Below are 20,685 nucleotides of genomic sequence, written 5' to 3'. Positions count from 1 at the left end.
ACTCATGAGTATAACATACGTACCTGTACATATCCGTAGTATATCAAATAACTTTACCTTCATTATCATGCCCATCTTAGGACTTTCATCGCATCATTCATTATAATACCCGTTGAACACTCGGAATACTATTGGATACACGGAAACTTGCACATAAGTGCCACATAAACATATGTAGTCAAAGCTACCCCATATCATGCAACGCTTACAATGGAGCTACTTACGGGCTTGCTTGTATAAACTATAGATCAAGGTGTAACTATATGGGCTGCTCACAAAAGCTGTCAGGTATCCGACCACTCAAGGATTACCTAGCCACTGGTAGGACACACAAGACCATTGCCCGGAACCCAATCACATGTATCGAATCCATTATGAACTTGGACCATTCAACGAGCTCGGATGCCACATATATCACGAACCCGAACCACTCAATGAGTTCAGACTTCTTAATTCCTAGTGACATGTCACTTGTATCCTAAACTATTCCTAAGGTTCAAACGGTGTTTTTCTCATTTGCACATTGGGTCTCTATTACACTTGCTCGTGACATTGTGGATAGCGACCATAATATCATTAATGCTTACAATAGTACCATCAGACATAGCATACATAATAAGCAATAAAATAATTATCACATATTGTTAACACCACACAACAGACCACATTGTCACATTATTTACACATGTACTTACCTCGATACAAAGATGATGGTAATCAAGCCTAATCATCGTATACTTTATTCTTCCCTCGATCAAGACCCGGTTCACGTTTTTCTTGATCTATAATGCCAAATTTAAATTTTTTATTAATCACATTACATAAATCGATCCATAATTCATGCTTTGGTAAAATTACCTTTTTACCCCTATCTTTCCATTTATTTACGATTTAGTTCCTAGGCTCGTAAAATGAAATACATGCATTTTCTTGGTTATCCAAGCCTATTCGAACCTTTACCATGCTCATATTAGCCCATATTTTCCTTTATTTCATATTATTACAACTCACTTTTACACTTTTACAAACAAGTCCCTTTTTTAGGTGTTTTCACTAAAAATCACCTAGTAAAAGATGTTTATCATGCATCAAACATTCATATTCCTCCATTAATCAATAAAATACATGCATGTTACACATTTTCAAATTTCATACATGAATTCCACCTCAAAATATAGCTAGAAATGGGTAGATCACACTTCAAAGACTTCAAAAATACAAAGAAGTTAAAAACGGGGCCAGGGAGCACTTACAATCAAGCTTGGAACCCTAGCTATAGATATTGAGAAATTCGGCTAGCACTTGGAGAAGATGGACACATTTTTGCTTTGATTTTCCCTTTTTACTCCTTTAGTTACCAAATTACCAAAATGCCCTTAGGGTTTTTCTTTCAAATTTTTCCTATGCATCTCCATTTTTGTCCAAAATTATAGAAATTGGTCAAATTGCTAATTAGTACCCTCTAATTCATAATCTAAAGCAATTTCATGCTTAAAGCTTCTAGAATGCAAGTTTTGCATCTTATTCAATTTGGTCCCTAAAGCTCAATTAGACATTTTATGCATAGAATTTCTTCATGAAACTTTCACATAAGCATGCATTCATATCATAGACCTCATAAGAATCATATAATAATTATTTCTATCTCGGATTTGTGGTCTCAAAACCACTGTTTCGACTAGGCCTTAATTGAGATGTTACACTTGTCTTTCGCTGCTGATGACGAATATTTGTTATTTTCCTTTTATTTTCCCCGAATTGTACAATCCTATTCATGGAACGAATTAATGATTTTTCCTTTAAAAAAGAAATATTAAAGGTGTTCAAGTATAGAATCAAGCTAACATAGGTTTGGGTCTGATCCATGAATAATATTAACACATTTTATACTTTCTTAAGCCACGACCCAAACTCACCTAGGCTTCCTTTAGATTGAATTTTACCCATGATGAGATGGAATATTGGGTGAATATTCCTTTTCACTGCACTGGTTTCTTGTTTGAAAGATTTGAGGTACGGTGCAATTGAGCACTCTCTCCACATTGCTGCTCTCAATTTTCACTAAAGCCAAAGGTGCCAATGGAGAAAAAGCTGAGTCCAGTTTCTTTATTACCCTTGTTCTTTGTTTTTTTTTAGTTTTATAGAAAGTAATATATTATTAGATATTATTATATAATTTTTATATAACAATTTAATAAATATATAAATTTATTGTCATAAATATATAAGTTTAATTATTATTTAATATAAAATAATTTGAATATATTTTATTATTTATTATTAATATAATTTAAAAATATTTAAATTTTATTGCATATGATTTTAATATTTTAATTATCATTTTATAAAAAATAAAATAAAATAAAATTTTATTTTATTTTATTTTATATTATTTAATATTAATACAAACTTAATTATTTATTTTATTATAAATATGTTGTAAACTAATGTCTATAATGGTCTTTTTTTATTCTCATCTCACCACTACAGCTGCGTTTGAATCTAAACACATATCCACCACTATTTCTAATCTCATCGCTACATTATCCAATCTCACCACTACAGTAACTAATCTCACCACCACCACTGTTTTTAACCTCATCGGAGATAAACACACCGCCCATCCAAACTGAGCCTCCTTAAATTATGTTTAATTTCTTTTATAAAATTTTTTGCTATTTTTATTTTAATATTTAATGTTTAATGTTTAACTTTTTATTTAAAATTTAAACATAACCATAATAGTTTCACAAAAGTATATAATGTTACATTATAATATTATATATATAAATAAAATAAAAAGGATTACATAATTAGAAAGCAGCTCAAACCAATTGAACGTTAAAGTTTAAGTTTAATTCATGTTTTAAATTATTTTAATTTTTTTGTCAAAACACATATTCTAAATTTAATATTTTTCTCCAAACCTTTTAAATTTTGAGTTTTAAGTGAGGTTTCAAACTTCAACAAATATTCTACTCTTCAATATGTTGACTCAACACCTATAAATCATGAGATTTACCTTATACTTTTGATTCCCCTTTTCCCAACCCTTAAAAAATCTCTAAACTCGATATTATAAAAACACTATACTTTTACCTTTCAATTAAACTATAAATCTTATAATTTCACTTAAATATTAAATATTTATTATATTTACATATTATTTGTAATATGTTTAATCTTCCAATATTATTAGTTCAAATACTTAAATAATACTAACGGATGGGTGAATTGATATTTAAAAATTTTGTCAATTTGAATAGAAGCAGAGGCAAATACAGGGGGTGGCAGTGACCTTGGCCCCCTAAAATGGAAAATTTATATTTAGGCATTCTGGAACTTTTTTAAAGTTTTAAATTAGTAAAGATAAAATTATCTTTGGCCCCCCCTAAAATTATAAAAATTTGATTTAATCCTTTAAAAATTAAAAATATATAAACTATAAAAAATTAAAATTTCATTCGGCCCCTAAAAATTTGTTCTGGCTTCGCCCCTGAATAAAAGAGAAGTGTTAAAAGGAAAATTATAAAGTTTGGACTTGATTTGCTTAAATCCTCACTCTTAGCTCCACTTGCCAACTAATTTCTCAATTGGCATAATAATACATTTTGCCCTTAACGATTGCATATCTTTACAATGTTGCCCATATTGTTTTTTTTTTTTAAATTTTTAACTACCACATCTACCCTTCTTTCACATTATCTTACATATCATCCGCCATGTGGATAAATTTGTTCCTATCAACACCAAGTTGACAAACAATCAAAGGTTTTAATGGAAATGTGCAATAAAGGGCTTAATTAATTGTAATTGATAATTAAAGTTATCATTTGGGTATAATCCTTTTTAGAGATTTAATTGGTCCTTTAATTATTTTTCAAGGGCTTAAACATTTATTTACTTATTTATCATCATCATCATCATCATGGGATGAAGTTCAACAAAAATTGAGCTTTAATTAGTAAAATGCCATAAGTCATTAACTATTCATAAACTCTATACTTTTATTTTTAAAATTTTAGTCCATTAAATACCATTGCATACTGCAAAATGATCACCTTCAGTCTATTAGAAACTTGAGATTATGGATACAATGCAAGGAGATGTAGCACATTTTCCTGCTAAAGATCGTAACACCAAAAAGGTGCGCTTCAAAGATAAAGGTGGTGACGGAGAGTCTGAATCTGACATGGTAGTGGATCGGGTTCCAGCTGTTCCTGCGTCTTGGAGGGACAAGGTCCTAGGGAAAGGCAGCGTTGATTGGGAAAAGGAGTCAGACTTGGTTGTATTGGAAGAAAATGAGGATCTGGATTTCTTAGAGGGTGATGTTTTGAAGTCAACCATCGATGGAATTTCGTCAGTTAATTTCTCTGATCGTATCCAACAGATGTTGGTTAAGGATATGGAACTCACGGTGGTGGTTAAATTGCTAGGATGGAATATAGGTTATGCGGCTCTATACAATCAAGTTATCAGTTTGTGGAAGCCATCCAGACAGTTTCGGCTCATGGACATTGAAAATGGGTACTTTTTGGTGAAATTCCAGCGTGTGGAAGATTTTGACAAAGTACTCTCTCGGGTCCATGGATTGTATATGGTCAGTACTTGACCGTTCAGCCATAGTGGTGTTGGCCTGGATCAGATTGTCTGGCCTTCCTGGACATCTGTACAACAGAAAGATCATTCTAGAAATAGGGGGATTGATTGGGAGAGTGGAAAAAGTAGATTTTAATACTGTTAGTAGATATAGGGGATGATTTTCCCGTTTAGCATTATATGTTAATGTGGAAACCATTTTTTTCGTTTTTTTATTTAAAAATGATGGATCGACTTTTTGGAAAGCGAAAATGGAGTCGTCACCAATTTTTTCTTGTTTAGGTGTGATCAGATCACCTAGAAAATTGAGTTATTTTAATAAAACATTTTGGTTTACTAAAACAATGATTTTGGTCTACGAAAATATGAGAAAATAGGCTCGGGAGTCGGTTACGTATGAGGAAGGATTAGCACCCTCATTACGCCCAAAATTGGTACCAAATCGATTAAATACTGTCCTTTTGTCTAAAATTAAAAATGTTTTTGAAATGTGGTTCTTGTTAATAACATTTGAATAACCCGAGTCCTTTGCCAAAAATCTTCTTGTTTCGACGTTCAAAAATTTATAATTCGAAAATAACAAAAGGATGCCCAACTATTTGGTCCAACGAAAAATCGATGCCCAACTATTTGGTCCAACGAAAAATCCTCAGTAGGGCACGATTCCTCGAATTTCCAAATATTGACCATTGCCTCACCTTGGAAGATATGAGTGAAATTCCGAAGAGACATTCGATTATTTTGAACAAACGGGAGATTGCAACCCAACACGATAAGGCACTATTCCCCGAATTGCCAAACATCGAATATTTCTTTCATTTTAAAGAGTTTTTAGAAAACGTGAGTGAAATTCCAAAGGGATCTTCGATTGTTTTGAACAAATGAAAAAGCGCAACCCAGCACTATAGGACACAACATTTTAAATCCTCGATACAAGATCATTTTATAATTTCCAAAACTCATGCTTTTGAAATTTCAAAAGGATATTTAGTTATTTAAGTTAAACAAGAAAAATTGAAACCTAGTAAGTTAGGGTACTATTTTCTTGAATTTCCTAAATTCGAAATATTGCCTTATTTTTAATTTGAAAAAAACATGGACGAAATCTCGAGAGAATATTTATTTGGTCAAACAGAAAATCGAAACCCAACACGTTAGGGCACAATTTCTCGAATTACCAAACACGAAATATTACCTCGCTTTGAAATTTATTTTTTTATTTTTTTTAAAAGGGAGTGATTATGGAAACAAACTTGCAACGTATTTATTCGATTCATTTGAAGCAAAGAAAATGAAATGAATAATTTCAGGCAAATAGGTTGATTTCAAGCAAATAGGTTGGCAATCTCAATCATAATATAATACATGGGGATGCAAAACAAAGTAACAAATATGGAAAACATATATCAATAATATATTATACAATTTTTTGAAAAGTACAAACACGAAAATTGAAACATGCCGAATGATAATAATCTTACCACATACACTGTTTAACGTTTCTAACTAATGGTCAAATAAAAATCTATTTTAAGAAAAATATTTTAAAAGGTAATAAAAAATGTTAAAACAAATAAACTTGGAATGAACAATTTAAAAGTAGCTAAATTATATATATATACATAAACAGATAATACATGCAAAAAATTTACAATAGATTGTAAAATAAATAAAAAATAAAAATAAATAATACATAAAGTATATAAAGTTTAACATATAAATGAGCTTCAAAATAAGTATTATAAGAGGAAATTTAATGTTAGTGTTATGCAAAATAATTTAAAAACCAAGATTCAAAAATGTATATATGTATATAATATATATTAGGTGTATAGCAATAGTAATGTGTACCTATATAAAATTTTAAAACGAATAATGTACTTATTAACAAGTTGTAACATAGATGAACTATATAAATGCAACCATGTAAGAATATACAAAAGAATATAAGAATGACATACTATATAATATAAATCAATAATTATACAAAATAATTTGAAACAAGACTTACTTACCAACAATTAACAAGATACATAAAGCATAAAACTTAATATAAACATTGTATATAAAAAAAATAGTAATATAGGCAAGTGTTTGAAATAAACAAAGTATAATTTAAAATTGAGGAATAAATGGTATACATAAATAGATTTAAAGGGAAAATTATAAACATGTTTGCAAGGGAATTCAAATAAGTAATTCAATTAAATTATGTATATATATATAAAATAAAGAAAATCCACCTCATATATGTTTGGCCCAACTGTGAGTAATAATGCGCAATAAGCAATTATATGAGGGCTTGATATCCATTACTAGGAAACCCAACTCATATATGTTTGGCCCAACCTGAAGAGGTACCTCGATTCTGCCCATCACCTTTCTCTCCGTGCCGTCAAATGCCTTCACTATGTTCTGGCACTCCTTCATGTGAGAGCTGTCTACGGGTAATCTGTTTAATGTGGTCAATGGCAGGACGTTCAAAGCCGATCCGTTGTCAATCAGTACGCCTGGCAGCGTATACCCTTTACAGCGCGTGGTAATGTGCAATGCTTTAGTCGACCTCATGCCACCGGGTGGTATCTCATCGTCATTAAAGAAGATATAGTTGTCGGCACTTATGTTACTAACCAATCGGTCTAGTTTGTTAACGGAGATATCATTGGAAACATACGTTTCATTCAAGACCTTCATTAGCGCGCTGCGATGAACTTCCGAGCTTAGAAGTAAGGCCAGCACTGAGATACGAGCTGGTTGTTTACGTAGCTGTTCCACCATGCTGTATTCACTATGCTTTAGGAATTTTAAAAACTCCTTAGCCTCTTCTTTGTTAACTAGCTCATTGACAGGAAGTTCAGATTTGGTCGCTTTTTCCTTCACCCCTTTGACCACTAGGGCTTTTCCTTTTACGGGTTGTGCCTTCTCACTCGCTGTATCGTAACGTCTCCCGCTACGTGTATAGGAGCCCCTATCTTGGTCCTCTTTTAAAGTGCCGACCAGGCTTTCCTTCCCCGAAATTGTCACATTACAATCATAATTCCATGGGACCCTTTTGCTATCTTTGTAAGGGAATACTGCAGGTCTTTGGATTTTGACCCTTGGTGGTAGTTGAACTCTAGCTTCATTATTTTTGGGTCTCGATATGATAACCACAAGGTAGTTAACTGTTTGATTTTGTACCGTTGACTCTCCCTCCGACGCACATATGTCTCCCTCTACGGGGTTTTTAGTCTCTTCATAGAATTCCATTTCCTTATTGTTCATCATGTTCTGCACTAGGGCCTTGAACTCCACACACTCTTGGATTTCATGCCCCCCCTCATTGTGGAACTCGCAGTAGTTCCTCTCTTCTTTGGATTCTCTTCCCAAATCCAACGCGATCAAACCTCTCATGACCATCTCCCTCCACACTTGTCTCAACGGAGTCCTGACTTTCGCAACCTCACACTTAATCTTCTTGTTTTTGCCTTCTCTTATCCCGTTCACTCCTTGGTCAGTGTGATTGGGGAGTGGGTTTCCTGCTACATTGGGCATGGCTGAGTCATCAAATCTCACGATTCCCACCTTAATGAGTCTTTCGACCACTTTCTTGAATGCAGTGCAATTTTCGATTGAATGCCTGATAATTCCCGCGTGGTATTCACATTGGGCGTTTGTGTCATACCATTTGGGATACGGAGGCTGCAGTGGCTCCAGGTAGAAAGGGGATACCACATGAGCGTTGAACAGGTTCTGGTACAACTCCCTATATGTCATAGGTATAGGGGTGAATTGTGGCCTTTCTGTGTTCTTCCTTGCATTGGATTCAGGGCTTTGTTGATTGGTGGTCACCATTTTGGGTTGATTTACGGTAAATGATTTGGACTTCCCCTTGTTGAATGTGCTCCTGTTGTTCACTTCATTATCCCTTTTCCTCGGGACCGACTTCTTAGCACTCTCTCCCAATTCTATCTTGCCGCTCCTTACAGCATTTTTGATCATTTCTCCCATCATCACTATGTCAGAGAAGCTCTTGGTAGTGCTTCCCAACATATGAGTGATAAAAGGGGCTTTCAAGGTGTTAATAAAGAGCATTGTTGTCTCTTTTTCTAGAAGTGGCGGCTGAACTTGTATGGCCACCTCTCTCCACCTTTGTGCATACTGTCTGAAACTTTCATTTGACTTTTTTTTCCATATTCTGGAGAGTGATCCTGTCGGGGGTCATGTCCGTCACATGATTGTATTGCTTCATAAAGGTCTGAGCCAGGTCCTTCCATGAGTTAATCTTGGCTCGACTCAGTTGGTTGTACCACTTAGACGCCGCTCCAACCAAACTATCTTGAAAGCAGTGGATTAGTAGCTGGTCATTGTTAACATATCCCGTCATTTGCCTTCAAAACATGGTGATGTGGGCTTCAGGGCAACTTGTTCCATTGTGTTTCTCGAATTCAGGCATTTTGAATTTAGGGGGGAGGACTAAATCTGGGACCAGGCTCAGATCCTTGGCATCAATCCCTTGATGATGATCCGCACTCTCCATGGCTTTGAATTTCTCTTCAAGCCATCTACACCGTTCTTCTAATTGTTTTTGCGAATCCATCCTTGCTTTTTCCTCTTCAGCCACTTCATCCAAGTCGGGAACAGGTGGATAGTTCGGGTTTTTGACAAAGTTAGAGCCTGAGCCGGTTTGAAAGTTCATCGAAATTAAAGCTCCGGCCTGAACTTGCTAGGGCATGATTGTGACCGATGGTTTTTGTAGGTTAATCTCGGGCTTCATCGGTATATGCATTGGAGTAAAGCCAGGGGGTATTGGAGATCTTCATTGATTTTCTCAACTTGGTCCATGGAGCCCCTTCTCTTATCTATTCCTCTCAACAGTAATTTGGATAACTGGGACATCATCTCTCTCTGAGACTCCATCATTTGCTCCTTCATCTCTCGTTGAATTTTGGCTAGCTACTCTTCCATCTGAGACTGCATTTGTTCTTTCATGTCCTTTTGCATTTGCTCCAATTTCTCGAGTTTCTTATCCATTGATTTTTTTCTTGTACCGTAGGGGTGCGTGGTTGGTTGGTTTTCGTTGGTTTCCAGGTTACTGAAATAATTTTTAATTAATTAGAAAACTCTTATGGCCTTTAATGCATGATGATATGATGTAATGCAAATGTATGAATGCAAAGGAGGCATCAATTTTGATTCAATTGCCCTTAGAAAATTTCGCTTTGAAAATAAAATCTTTTACATAAGGTCGATTTACAGATAACATCTCGCTCTAACACTCAAAGTCCTAATTTTTCTAAGCAACGAGGCCAGCTCTTGTCTGCGGTCTGATTCCAACTCATACTTCACGCTCAGTGTGTCCGTCTGAACCGCTAAAGTTTGCAAGTAGTCTGCTACTTCCTGAATCTAGGTTATGGCTTCCCCATTAAGGTAATCTCTGTTTCTGACTTGGTCTTGCGCATGGTGAAGCTGCTCTTTCCAACGATCCTCGTTTGCCTCGAAAAACTGGATCCGTATCTCGCAGTTCTACAGTGATGCTTCTAACTCTTCTATCCTTCCTTTCATTTCTTCTATCTTGCTCAAGCTTGCCCTCAACTCTATTGCGGTGTTGCGGTTTCGATACTGATGCAGAGACTTCTCGAGTTCTGCCACTCTAGCACTTAATTCCCCTCGCTCATTTCTGCTTACCGACAGACTTTTCTCCAAATCTTCATTTCGTGATTGAACTTCTCGAAATTTTCTTTCCCACCGATCGGTATTGGCTTTTTCTTCTCGAATTTTGTGGCGCCATTGTTTGGAAGTTTTACCTAAACCTGCAGTCCTCATAGATAGGCGCAGCTTCTTGTAGTCTGTCTTCAAGCTGTTTAGGTCTTCTTCGGCCTTAGTTTTTCCTTTTTTCCATTTCTCAGCCTCTGACCTTTGAGCATCAGTGTCTAACCTTAGATGCATCTTCTTTTCTTCTAACTGTTCGATCTTCTTCCCGAGCTCTGAATTCTTCTTTTCGAAATCTTGCCTTATAATTTCCAATTTTGATGGGGCGACGTGTAATTGTTCCCTGATAGGTCGAGCATTCTCTAAGCTAGGCCGAGGAATATTATCATTAATCCTCTTTTTAAACCACTCGCTATACTCGGGCGTTACCATGGAACCGACGGCTAACCTCTTCATCCAACAAGTTTGCTTCCAAGCATCCGATAGCTCCCGAACTCTCTTCTTATAATGAGCACCTTTAAATGAGAATTCACTCTGAGCAAGCCCATAGGTCGTGGGTACAAACTGCCTCGACTTATATTGCCTCAAGGCTAACAGTGGAGTATACCTGGTAGCTCCCCAAATTCCTAACAATGGCACCCAATCGAAGTTACCACATCGGTACATGATCTAGTCAGGAACCATCCAATAAGCTCTCCACTCGATATCCTCCTCCTTGAGGTTCTGAAGAATGTCCATCCACTTCTCCTCTAAGATATCCTCTCTCCTCTGTATAGCTGCTTCTCCTTTTAATGGGAAATAACCCTCGGAGAAGACTCAATAGGAAACTTTGTCTACCTTCTAAAAGTGCCCGTGGAACCATGCCATCAATAATTGTGCACATCCAATGAATCGCCCCTTGCCTGTCTTCCGACATGAGCTCAAAGATCTGAACGTTTCTGCCAATATTGCCGGTACCGGTGTGATTCCCTTTTCAAGGCGATCAAACAAGTCAAGGACTGCCTCATCCACGTGTCTCAAAGCCTTAGGAAAGATCACTAATCCGTAGATGCTTAAGGCAAATATATCAACCCTCTTTCTTTCATCTGGATGTGTCAAGATCAAATCTCGTAAATTCTCCCAAGGGATACATTTGCTATCTCCTTTTTACTGAATCCGAGTAGTGACCCAAGGCTCGCTCATCCCAGAAATGCTCATCAGTTTCTTCACGAAAGTCTGACTACTAAAATCCCGAGCATAAGTCTTCCGGACCTGAATTTTGGGACACCTGAGCAAAGTAGTGTATTCCTCCATGGTAGGTACCAAATCCGTTTCTCCAAAAGTGAAACACTTGTACGCAGAATTCCAAAACTGTACCAAGGCTCGGAACAAATTCTTATCCACTCTAATGTCTAGCAGGTAGGATACGTCACCATAATTTTGGTAAAACAATTGCTTGATTCCTTCATTCCAACTAGCCCAAATGTCTCTCAACTCTTGCAGCTCGTTCTGTACTACATTGACGCGAGTGAAATCTTGCAGCTCTAATACATACCCTTCTGCCAAGCTATCCCCTCTCTCCTATTGCAGCCTCTCCGACCATGCACGAACGGCCGCATTATCCTCGACTTTACTAAGAAATTCATTCTCTATGTCAAATTTTCTAACTTAGTAATTGAATAGGGCTTAACGCCTCCTTTAGTATGCAATGTTATGCAAAAAAGACAAAACAAAACAAAACACCGGTTAGTGTCAATAATAGCTATTATGACGCATATATAGGTAAGTACTAAGGCTCGGCGTGGCTTTACCCAAGGATGGTTCCTAAGGTTTACTATATGCGGTTTAGTTCTAGAGATAAGGTACCCGAACCAGCAGATTCCTCAATCTTCACCCATTATAGGCTCATATAGATCGAGTTCGGCTCGGGGGGATACATTTCCCTATGACCATGCAGAGATGAAAATCTCACGAAATCATAGGTACGGATATACCCCGGAAGCAATCCACTAGCCCATGTGGAGGTGAAAACCTCACGAAAGCATAGTTTTTTACTCCCAAATTAGAAGGTGTGACCACAGTGGTCATCCAATGCCATGCAATATTATTCTATGGGACTTGAACCGAAACGAATGAAGTAAAAGGATCGTCTATTAAAAACCAAATTTTAAATTTTCAACAAAAGGATAGAAAATAATCTATTTTGCGGCTTGACTCTCTTATTGTCCCCAGCGGAGTCACCAAGTTGTCGAAACCATTTTTTCATTTTTTTTTCGATTTAAAAATGATGGATCGACTTTTTGGAAAGCGAAAATGGAGTCGCCACTAATCTTTTCTTGTTTAGGTGTGATCGGATCACCTAGAAATTTGAGTTGTTTTAATAAAACATTTTGGTTTACTAAAACAATGATTTTGGTCTACGAAAATATAAGAAAATAGGCTCGGGAGTCGGTTACGTATGAGGAAGGATTAGCACCCTCATTACGCCCAAAATTGGTACCAAATCGATTAAATACTGTCCTTTTGTCTAAAATTAAAAATGTTTTTGAAATGTGGTTCTTGTTAATAACATTTGAATAACCCGAGTCCTTTGCCAAAAATCTTCTTGTTTCGACGTTCGAAAATTTATAATTCGAAAATAACAAAAGAATGCCCAACCATTTGGTCCAACGAAAAATCGATACCCAGCTCAGTAGGGCACGATTCCTCGAATTTCCAAATATTGACCATTGCCTCACCTTGGAAGATATGAGTGAAATTCCGAAGAGACATTCGATTATTTTGAACAAACGGGAGATTGCAACCCAACACGATAGGGCACTATTCTCCGAATTGCCAAACATTGAACATTTCTTTCATTTTAAAGAGTTTTTAGAAAACGTGAGTGAAATTCCAAAGGGATCTTCGATTGTTTTGAACAAATGAAATAGCGCAACCCAGCACTATAGGACACAACATTTTAAATCCTCGATACAAGATCATTTTATAATTTCCAAAACTCATGCTTTTGAAATTTCAAAAGGATATTTAGTTATTTAGGTTAAACAAGAAAAATTGAAACCTAGTAAGTTAGGGTACTATTTTCTTGAATTTCCTAAATTCGAAATATTGCCTTATTTTTAATTTGAAAAAAAACATGGACGAAATCTCGAGAGAATATTTATTTGGTCAAACAGAAAATCGAAACCCAACACGTTAGGACACAATTTCTCGAATTACCAAACACGAAATATTACCTCGCTTTGAAATTTATTTTTTTTTATTTTTTTAAAAGGGAGTGATTATGGAAATAAACTTACAACGTATTTATTCGATTCGTTTGAAGCAAAGAAAATGAAATGAATAATTTCAGGCAAATAGGTTGGTTTCAAGCAAATAGGGTGGCAATCTCAATCATAATATAATACATGGGGATGCAAAACAAAGTAACAAATATGGAAAACATATATCAATAATATATTATATAATTTTTTGAAAAGTACAAACACGAAAATTGAAACATTCCCAATGATAATAATCTTACCACATACACTATTTAACTTTCTAACTAATGGTTAAATAAAAATCTATTTTAAGAAAAATATTTTAAAAGGTAATAAAAAATGTTAAAACAAATAAACTTGGAATGAACAATTTAAAAGTAGCTAAATTATATATATATACATAAACAGATAATACATGCAAAAAATTTACAATAGATCGTAAAATAAATAAAAAATAAAAATAAATAATACATAAAGTATATAAAGTTTAACATATAAATGAGCTTCAAAATAAGTATTATAAGAGGAAATTTAAAGTTAGTGTTATGCAAAATAATTTAAAAACCAAGATTCAAAAATGTATATATGTATATAATATATATTAGGTGTATAGCAATAGTAATGTGTACCTATATAAAATTTTAAAACGAATAATGTACATATTAACAAGTTGTAACATAGATGAATTATATAAATGCAACCATGTAAGAATATACAAAAGAATATAAGAATGACATACTATATAATATAAATCAATAATTATACAAAATAATTTGAAACAAGACTTACTTACCAACAATTAACAAGATACATAAAGCATAAAACTTACTATAAACATTGTATATAAAAAAAATAGTAATATAGGCAAGTGTTTGAAATAAACAAAGTATAATTTAAAATTGGGGAATAAATGGTATACATAAATAGATTTAAAGGAAAAAATATAAACATGTTTGCAAGGGAATTCAAATAAGTAATTCAATTAAATTATGTATATATATAAAATAAAGAAAATAAAATAACAAAAATGAAAAATGAACAAAGGGAATACAAGAAATTAAAATCAACCTTTTTTTTTGCTTTGGATTTTTTATCTCTATGTGAAAATACAATGTTTTTTTTTATCCCTCCTTTCCCTTTACATTTGATTTTATGATGGCTTTTATAACCCTGTTACAACATTTTTTATTATTTACTATATTTTCTTTTTATAAGTGGTAGACAAAAGAGGATTAGGGCGGCGCTTAGGGCGGCACATAGGGTGAAGAGGTTAGGTTTTTTTCTTTTTCTTCATTTTGTATTTTTTATTTTTTATTTTGGATTGTATTTGGGCTTGGGGTATTTTGGGTTTTAGTTGAGTTTTGGTATTTGGGCTGTGATTTTATTAGGCCCCGGGCAAAATTTGGGTCTTACAGTTAACATTGACAAACCTCTGGTTTCCCAGGTTTGGGTCAATAGAGAAATCCAAAAGGTCGAATATGAAGCCTTTCCTTCAATCTGTTTTAACTGTGGCACATATGGACACACGAAGGATTTGTACACTCTATTGATCAGAAGTCGGGGTCAGTGAAAGGAGAAGGAGCCGACGACAGGTCCATCAGGTTCGAACGACGATCAGTCGAATGAACCAGCGGTCTTCGGTCCGTGGATGTAGGTTCAAAGGAAATCACGGCGAAATATTAGGGATTTTCAAAATCAAAGTTTGAAGAAAGAAGGGAAAGCGCGATGCTAGGGTCGAGATTTGCGACGCTAATTAGTCTGCAGTGGCTGGTTTGAAGGAGATTGATGGGGGATTAGAGATTGCGTTGGGGAAAAACCAAGAAAACCAAGTAAACAAGCCTGGGGTGAAGGGGATGGTTGCAGCCCAGCAGTTGAACTGCCCATATTTTGAAAACTGGGTCAGATGCTAATGACAAAGTGGGCCTTTACCTGTTAGCCGGAAGGGGCCTATGGATTCGGGCTCCAATATTATGGACAAGGCGTTGGGTAAAAAGCCAATCCAGGCTAATGGGCCGATTGTTCATGGGCTACATTTTAATCCAGAAACAAGGGTTAATATGATCAAGCTTCCTACGACTGGGCTTGCTATTAGAGGTGTTCATGGGTCAGGCTACCGGGCCCAACCCGAAAGCCTGACCGAAATGTGGGAGGGTCTGAGTAAAAATATAGGCCTGAAAAATGGGCTTGGATAAAAAATAAAGCCTGTTTAAAAAATGGGCCGGGCCTCGAATAAGGTATTTTTAGCTCGGGTCCGGCCCGAATTTACTAAAGGACAAAAAAATATGCATTTTTTTAATTTTTGAATGTTATTTATTGTTATTTTCTCCCTTTTTTGCTACAATTTTACTATTATGATGCTACTATTTTGTTGTTATTGTTTGGATATTGTATAAAACTTATTTTATTGTTAATTTTGTTATTATTTTAAGGCATTTGTTAATTTATTATTATTATTTTAGAGGCATTTGCTTGTTAAGTTTCATCTATCTTAGTGTTATTTAAGTCTACATATTTTTTAAAATTTATTTTCAGTTTGTTGGGAAATATTTATTTTGATGTTTTTAGTATTTTTGATGTATTATATATATTTAAAAATAATATACAAAATTAATACTGGCAGTCTGGGCCGAGCCTGGATTTTAGTATTTTTATCCGGGTCAGGCTTGGGCAAAATTTTAGGCCCTTTTTTGGGCCCGGGTAAATGGGCATGATTTTTTCTGTTGAGTCCGGCCTGGCCCGGCCCATGAACACCTCTACTTGCTATGAAATCCCCAAAAATTAATGCTCGTTTGGAAATTTTCATGCCTGTTGAAATTAGTCTTGGGGAACCCGCGCAAAAAATAAACGATAATAATTTCAATTCCCTTACTAATGATTCCCTGCAGGTTCAATCTCATGTTTCAATCCTATTTTTAAGGATCTGTCTGAAAAAGCAGTTATTTTAAATCCAGGTGTTTTGGACCCGAAGAAACATACTGCGATCACGTTCAATGAAAATGGTGACCATAATATTAATTCTATTTTTAAATCAGGATGTGATAATTTTGCAAAAGGTATTTAGGTTAAACAAGGGATAAAAGGACGTGGCTCTAGTGAAAAAAATGAGGTTGGTCGGAATGCAAAAAGGCTAAATAAGATCTTTAGAGAATGAGGAGATCTATTTAAGTTTGTGGGTGCTTCGAGAGTTCCCTTGGCAAATATGATGAAGTCCATGGTGGAATTAGTAAGCACTCGGATTGAAAATGACTTGTGCAAGGACTCTACGGGTTGAGAGGGTACATAGGTCAAGGATTCGAGTTTACCCAGTAAGTGAAAGGTTAGTCTTCTTCCCTTTGATTTAAATTATGAATTTGTCAATTTTCACTTGAAATTGTCAAGGTTGTGCAGTGTCAAGTTTCCTCGAATTTTTCAGGAGTACAACTTAGAGTTCAAGTTTGATATTGTCGGTTTATTTAAAACACGTGTTAGTGGAGTTAAAGAAGATAAAATCATGGCTAAGTTGGATTTTCAATATTCGCACCTGGTGGAAGCTATGGGTTTTTTTGGAGGGATTTGGATTGGTTGGAGAGAATCTATTTGAGTGGAGATAGTTCATAATCATTCTCAATTTGTTCTTACTCTGGTTTCCGGATGTGCGCCTACTCAGTTTCTTTACATTGCATTTGTTTATGGTAGTCCTATCGGCCAAAAGCGTAAGAAGCTTTGGGAGGGGTTAAAATTGACTATCCTAGTAGGTAATATTCCTTGGTTGCCATCGGGGACTTTAATGCTTTGTTATCCTCTACCAATAAAATTGGTGGAAGAGCTTGTAGGAAAATGTGCCCTCTTTTTGGTGACTTAATGGAATCTGGTGAACTTCAGAATTTGGGTTTTAAAAGACCCTATTTTACTTGGCATAGAGGAGGAGTCTTTGAACATCTTGATAAAGTAATTGGAAATAGTGATCAGATTAATGCTTTCTTAAATTACATGATTACTCACTTTTTGATGTTGAAATCGGACCACATGCCTTTCTTCCTCTCTTTAAATCCAGATAGTTTTATAACCAAAGTTCGACCTTTTAGATTTTTGGCTGGTTGGGTTAAACACCCAATTTTTTTAGATTTTGTTAAAAATAAATGGGATTCTAATGGAAGTATTTTGGAGTCTCTCGATCATTTTACTTTGAATGTCAAATCCTGGAACAAGTTTGTATATGGACACATTGGTGTTCATAAAAAAAACTTTTATGGAAGCTTTCAAGTATTCAAAAGGCGATGGAAAACGTGGCTTCTGATCGATTAGTGCATTTGAAGATGAAAGTGAGAGAGGAGTTGGAAGATGTTCTCCATCATGAGGAGTTCATTAAGGGTATCCTTTATCACCATATCTTTCCGTCCTTTGTATGGAGTAGCTCGAGCATAGTATTTGATCAGCAATCAATTCTAGCTTATGGAGACCCATTCATCCATCTCGATCTGTTCTAGAGTTATCCCATTTATTTTTCATTGATGATTTGCTTATTTTTGGTCATGCGGATATTAGGCAGGCTAAAAGGATTAAAACTATCTTAGAGGAGTTTTGTGATTTTTCTAGTCACAAAATTAATATGGGGAAGACAAATTTATTTTTCTCCAATAGGGTTGACAAGGATTTTAAGGAACGTGTCGGGGGTACACTTGGCTTTTAAACAGTGAAAAATCTTGGTACTTATTTGAGAGTGCCCATTTCTCATCAGAGAGTAGCTAGCAGCCCCCTAAGGTTTGTTATTGATAAGGTCCGAACCAAGTTGCATTGTTGAGATGTCAGGCAATTTTCCCTAGCTGGTAGAGTTACAGTGGCTTAGTTAGTGCTGCTTTTGATACTCAGCTATTTCATGTAATCCATGATGGTTCCAAAAGGGGTTTGTGAGGAGATCGAGTGCATGGTTAGAAAATCTATTTAGGGATCATCAAGTAATGGGACGAAGATGGCGTTGGTAAGCTAGAAGGCGGTGTGCCAACCTCGGTCTTGTGGATGTCTTGGGCTAAAGTAGTTAAGGGATCATAACATTTCATTTATACTTAAACTGGGGTTTAACATTGTGAGCAACTCCTCTGCCTTGTGGGTTAGGGTCCTTCAGTCAAAATATGGAATTGAAGCAGATTTGCTTGGAGACATTACTTAAAGCAAGTGTTTTTTCTTATGAAGTGCCCACTCTAACATCTAGCCTTTTTTTACAAGAGAATTTATTTTGGTTAGCTAGAAATGGGTCAAAGATCAAGTGTTGGAAAGATCTTTGGATTTCGAGTGTTTAGATTCCATCCCATGTTAACCTTTATTCAGAGTGCACCCTCAAGGATATGATCACAGAGAATAGGTCTTGGAATCTTGATTTATTCCGTTTATGGATACTTGAGGAAACTATTAGATGAATTGTTAGCATTCCACCTTCGCATCATTTGGCGGGACCTAATAAGATCTTATGGATGGGCACTTCTATAGGCACTTTCTCCCTTAAAAGTGCTTATTGGAAGCTGAAGGAAAGTTCTTGGGATCTTAAGGATTTTATTTGGAATATTCCATGGAAATTTCATGAACCTCAAAAAGTTAAACTTTTCATCTAGCTTGTGCTCAAACAAAGATTGCTCACTAATGTGGAACGAGTAAGACATAATATTGAAGTTGGTTGTTCTTATGTAGTGTGCAGAATTGATTTAAAGGACACTTTACATGCCATTAGAGATTGTACTGCGTCAAAGGAAATTTGGTTGCAAGTCATCCCTTCATGTCACAACTCAATTTTTAGTGATGACGGAACAATAGTTTCGGGACAACAAATTTATGTTGTACTGACTTGTAAATTTTATTTTTAGAATATTTATAGAGTCATTAAAATTGAATTAAATTTTGGTTAAGAAATTTTAGCGTTTAGATAGTTAATTAAGGAAAAAGGACTAAACTGAAAAATCTATAAATTTGAGTAAATCTTGAATTCCATGAATTTAATAGCTTAATTATGGAATACAAGGGGAATAAATAATTAGTCCATTAGGATATTAATGGACCATAATAGGCTTTTAAATTGTGATTTTATAAGGTTTTAATTAAGGATGATTATGTAATTTGATAAATAAATTAATGTTTAATAAAAGAAAACCAAAATCACCATCATTTTGGGATGTTCCACTGAAAATCAAAGGAAAAACCTCCATTTCTGAAGCTTCGCATTCAGCTAGCTTAAAAACTTTGCATATAAGTCCATTATGATCCAATTTCTTATAATTTTTATGTTTTTGAGATCGTTACAACTAGGTCCAATTAGCCTGTACCTTCGTTTTTTATTCTGTTAAAAACTTTGGAAGTTACCATTGATGAATATTGAATTTTTTGATGAATGCCATGTATTTGAAGCTTTGGTTGTGTTGTTTGATGAATTTGTGAAGTAATTTTTGTTAAATTTTGAATTAGGGATTAAATTATGAAAATGTCAAAATTTTAGGGTTTGATTCTAAAATTAATATTCATTATGGATTTTTTAAAGGCCTAGTATATTTGGATGGAATATTGACCTGAGAAAAATGGCTAATTTGATAAATTTCGGGTTAAGGGACTAAATTACAAGAATTGTAAAAGTTTGGGGTAATTGTGTAAATTTAAAAAATAAAAGGGTTTTAATTGTAAAATGGTTTGGAATGTGAAATGTAAGATATAATTGAAGAATTCTATATTTTAGATCAAGATCCCATAGATACTCGTGGAAAAGGAAAGATAGCAGAATAGTCCCTAAACTTCTGCAACTATTACAATTCTGTCCAGATAAGTTCGTAGGGTTTAGAATCTGAATTATTTGTATAAAATTATATGTTTTTTATTTTTATTTTTATTTTTAGACTTTTATTTTTATTTATTAAATTATTTGTAATGTTTATGATTGGGTTGGGTAATTGGGTTGGGTTGGGTACTTGGGTTAATATATTAGATTGGGTATTTGGGTTTATGTTGGATTGGGTTTGAGTGAATAGTGTGCTATTTATATATTATAATTTTTTTCGGTTAACTGACCGGTTTTGAACCGAATTAACCATTAACTGAAAACTCAAAAAAATTTTAACGGACCCCCAACCGAATTTTTTCAGTTTTACCCAAATTTTGCACACCCCTAAAAAGGGGTAACTTTAAGGAATAAACTGTA

General features: G+C 34.8%; 1 protein-coding gene across 1 annotated transcript; it reads right to left on the bottom strand.

Annotated features, from left to right (window-relative positions):
* Positions 1-4,616: 4,616 nt before the first annotated feature.
* Positions 4,617-9,277, bottom strand: LOC107917458 (uncharacterized). Its single transcript, XM_041091977.1, has 4 exons — positions 9,004-9,277; positions 8,264-8,789; positions 6,949-8,218; positions 4,617-4,667 (listed from the first exon to the last, which is right to left on the bottom strand). Exons 1-4 carry the CDS (start codon positions 9,275-9,277, stop codon positions 4,617-4,619), a joined length of 2,121 nt encoding a protein of 706 aa, XP_040947911.1.
* Positions 9,278-20,685: the final 11,408 nt, after the last annotated feature.

This window comes from Gossypium hirsutum, chromosome A01, assembly GCF_007990345.1.
Source record: "Gossypium hirsutum isolate 1008001.06 chromosome A01, Gossypium_hirsutum_v2.1, whole genome shotgun sequence".
NCBI classification, from domain to species: Eukaryota; Viridiplantae; Streptophyta; class Magnoliopsida; order Malvales; family Malvaceae; genus Gossypium; species Gossypium hirsutum.
Note: the sequence above shows the minus strand (reverse complement) of the source record. Positions and strands in the feature narration are given on the sequence as shown.

Coding starts and splice junctions, on each gene's coding strand:
- LOC107917458 (XM_041091977.1), bottom strand. CDS start 9,277: ATGAACTTTCAAACCGGCTCAGGCTCTAACTTTGTCAAAAACCCGAAC. Junction 8,790..9,003: donor CGAGAAACACAATGGAACAA/GTTGCCCTGAAG, acceptor GACCCCCGACAG/GATCACTCTCCAGAATATGG. Junction 8,219..8,263: donor CAGCCTCCGTATCCCAAATG/GTATGACACAAA, acceptor GGGAATTATCAG/GCATTCAATCGAAAATTGCA.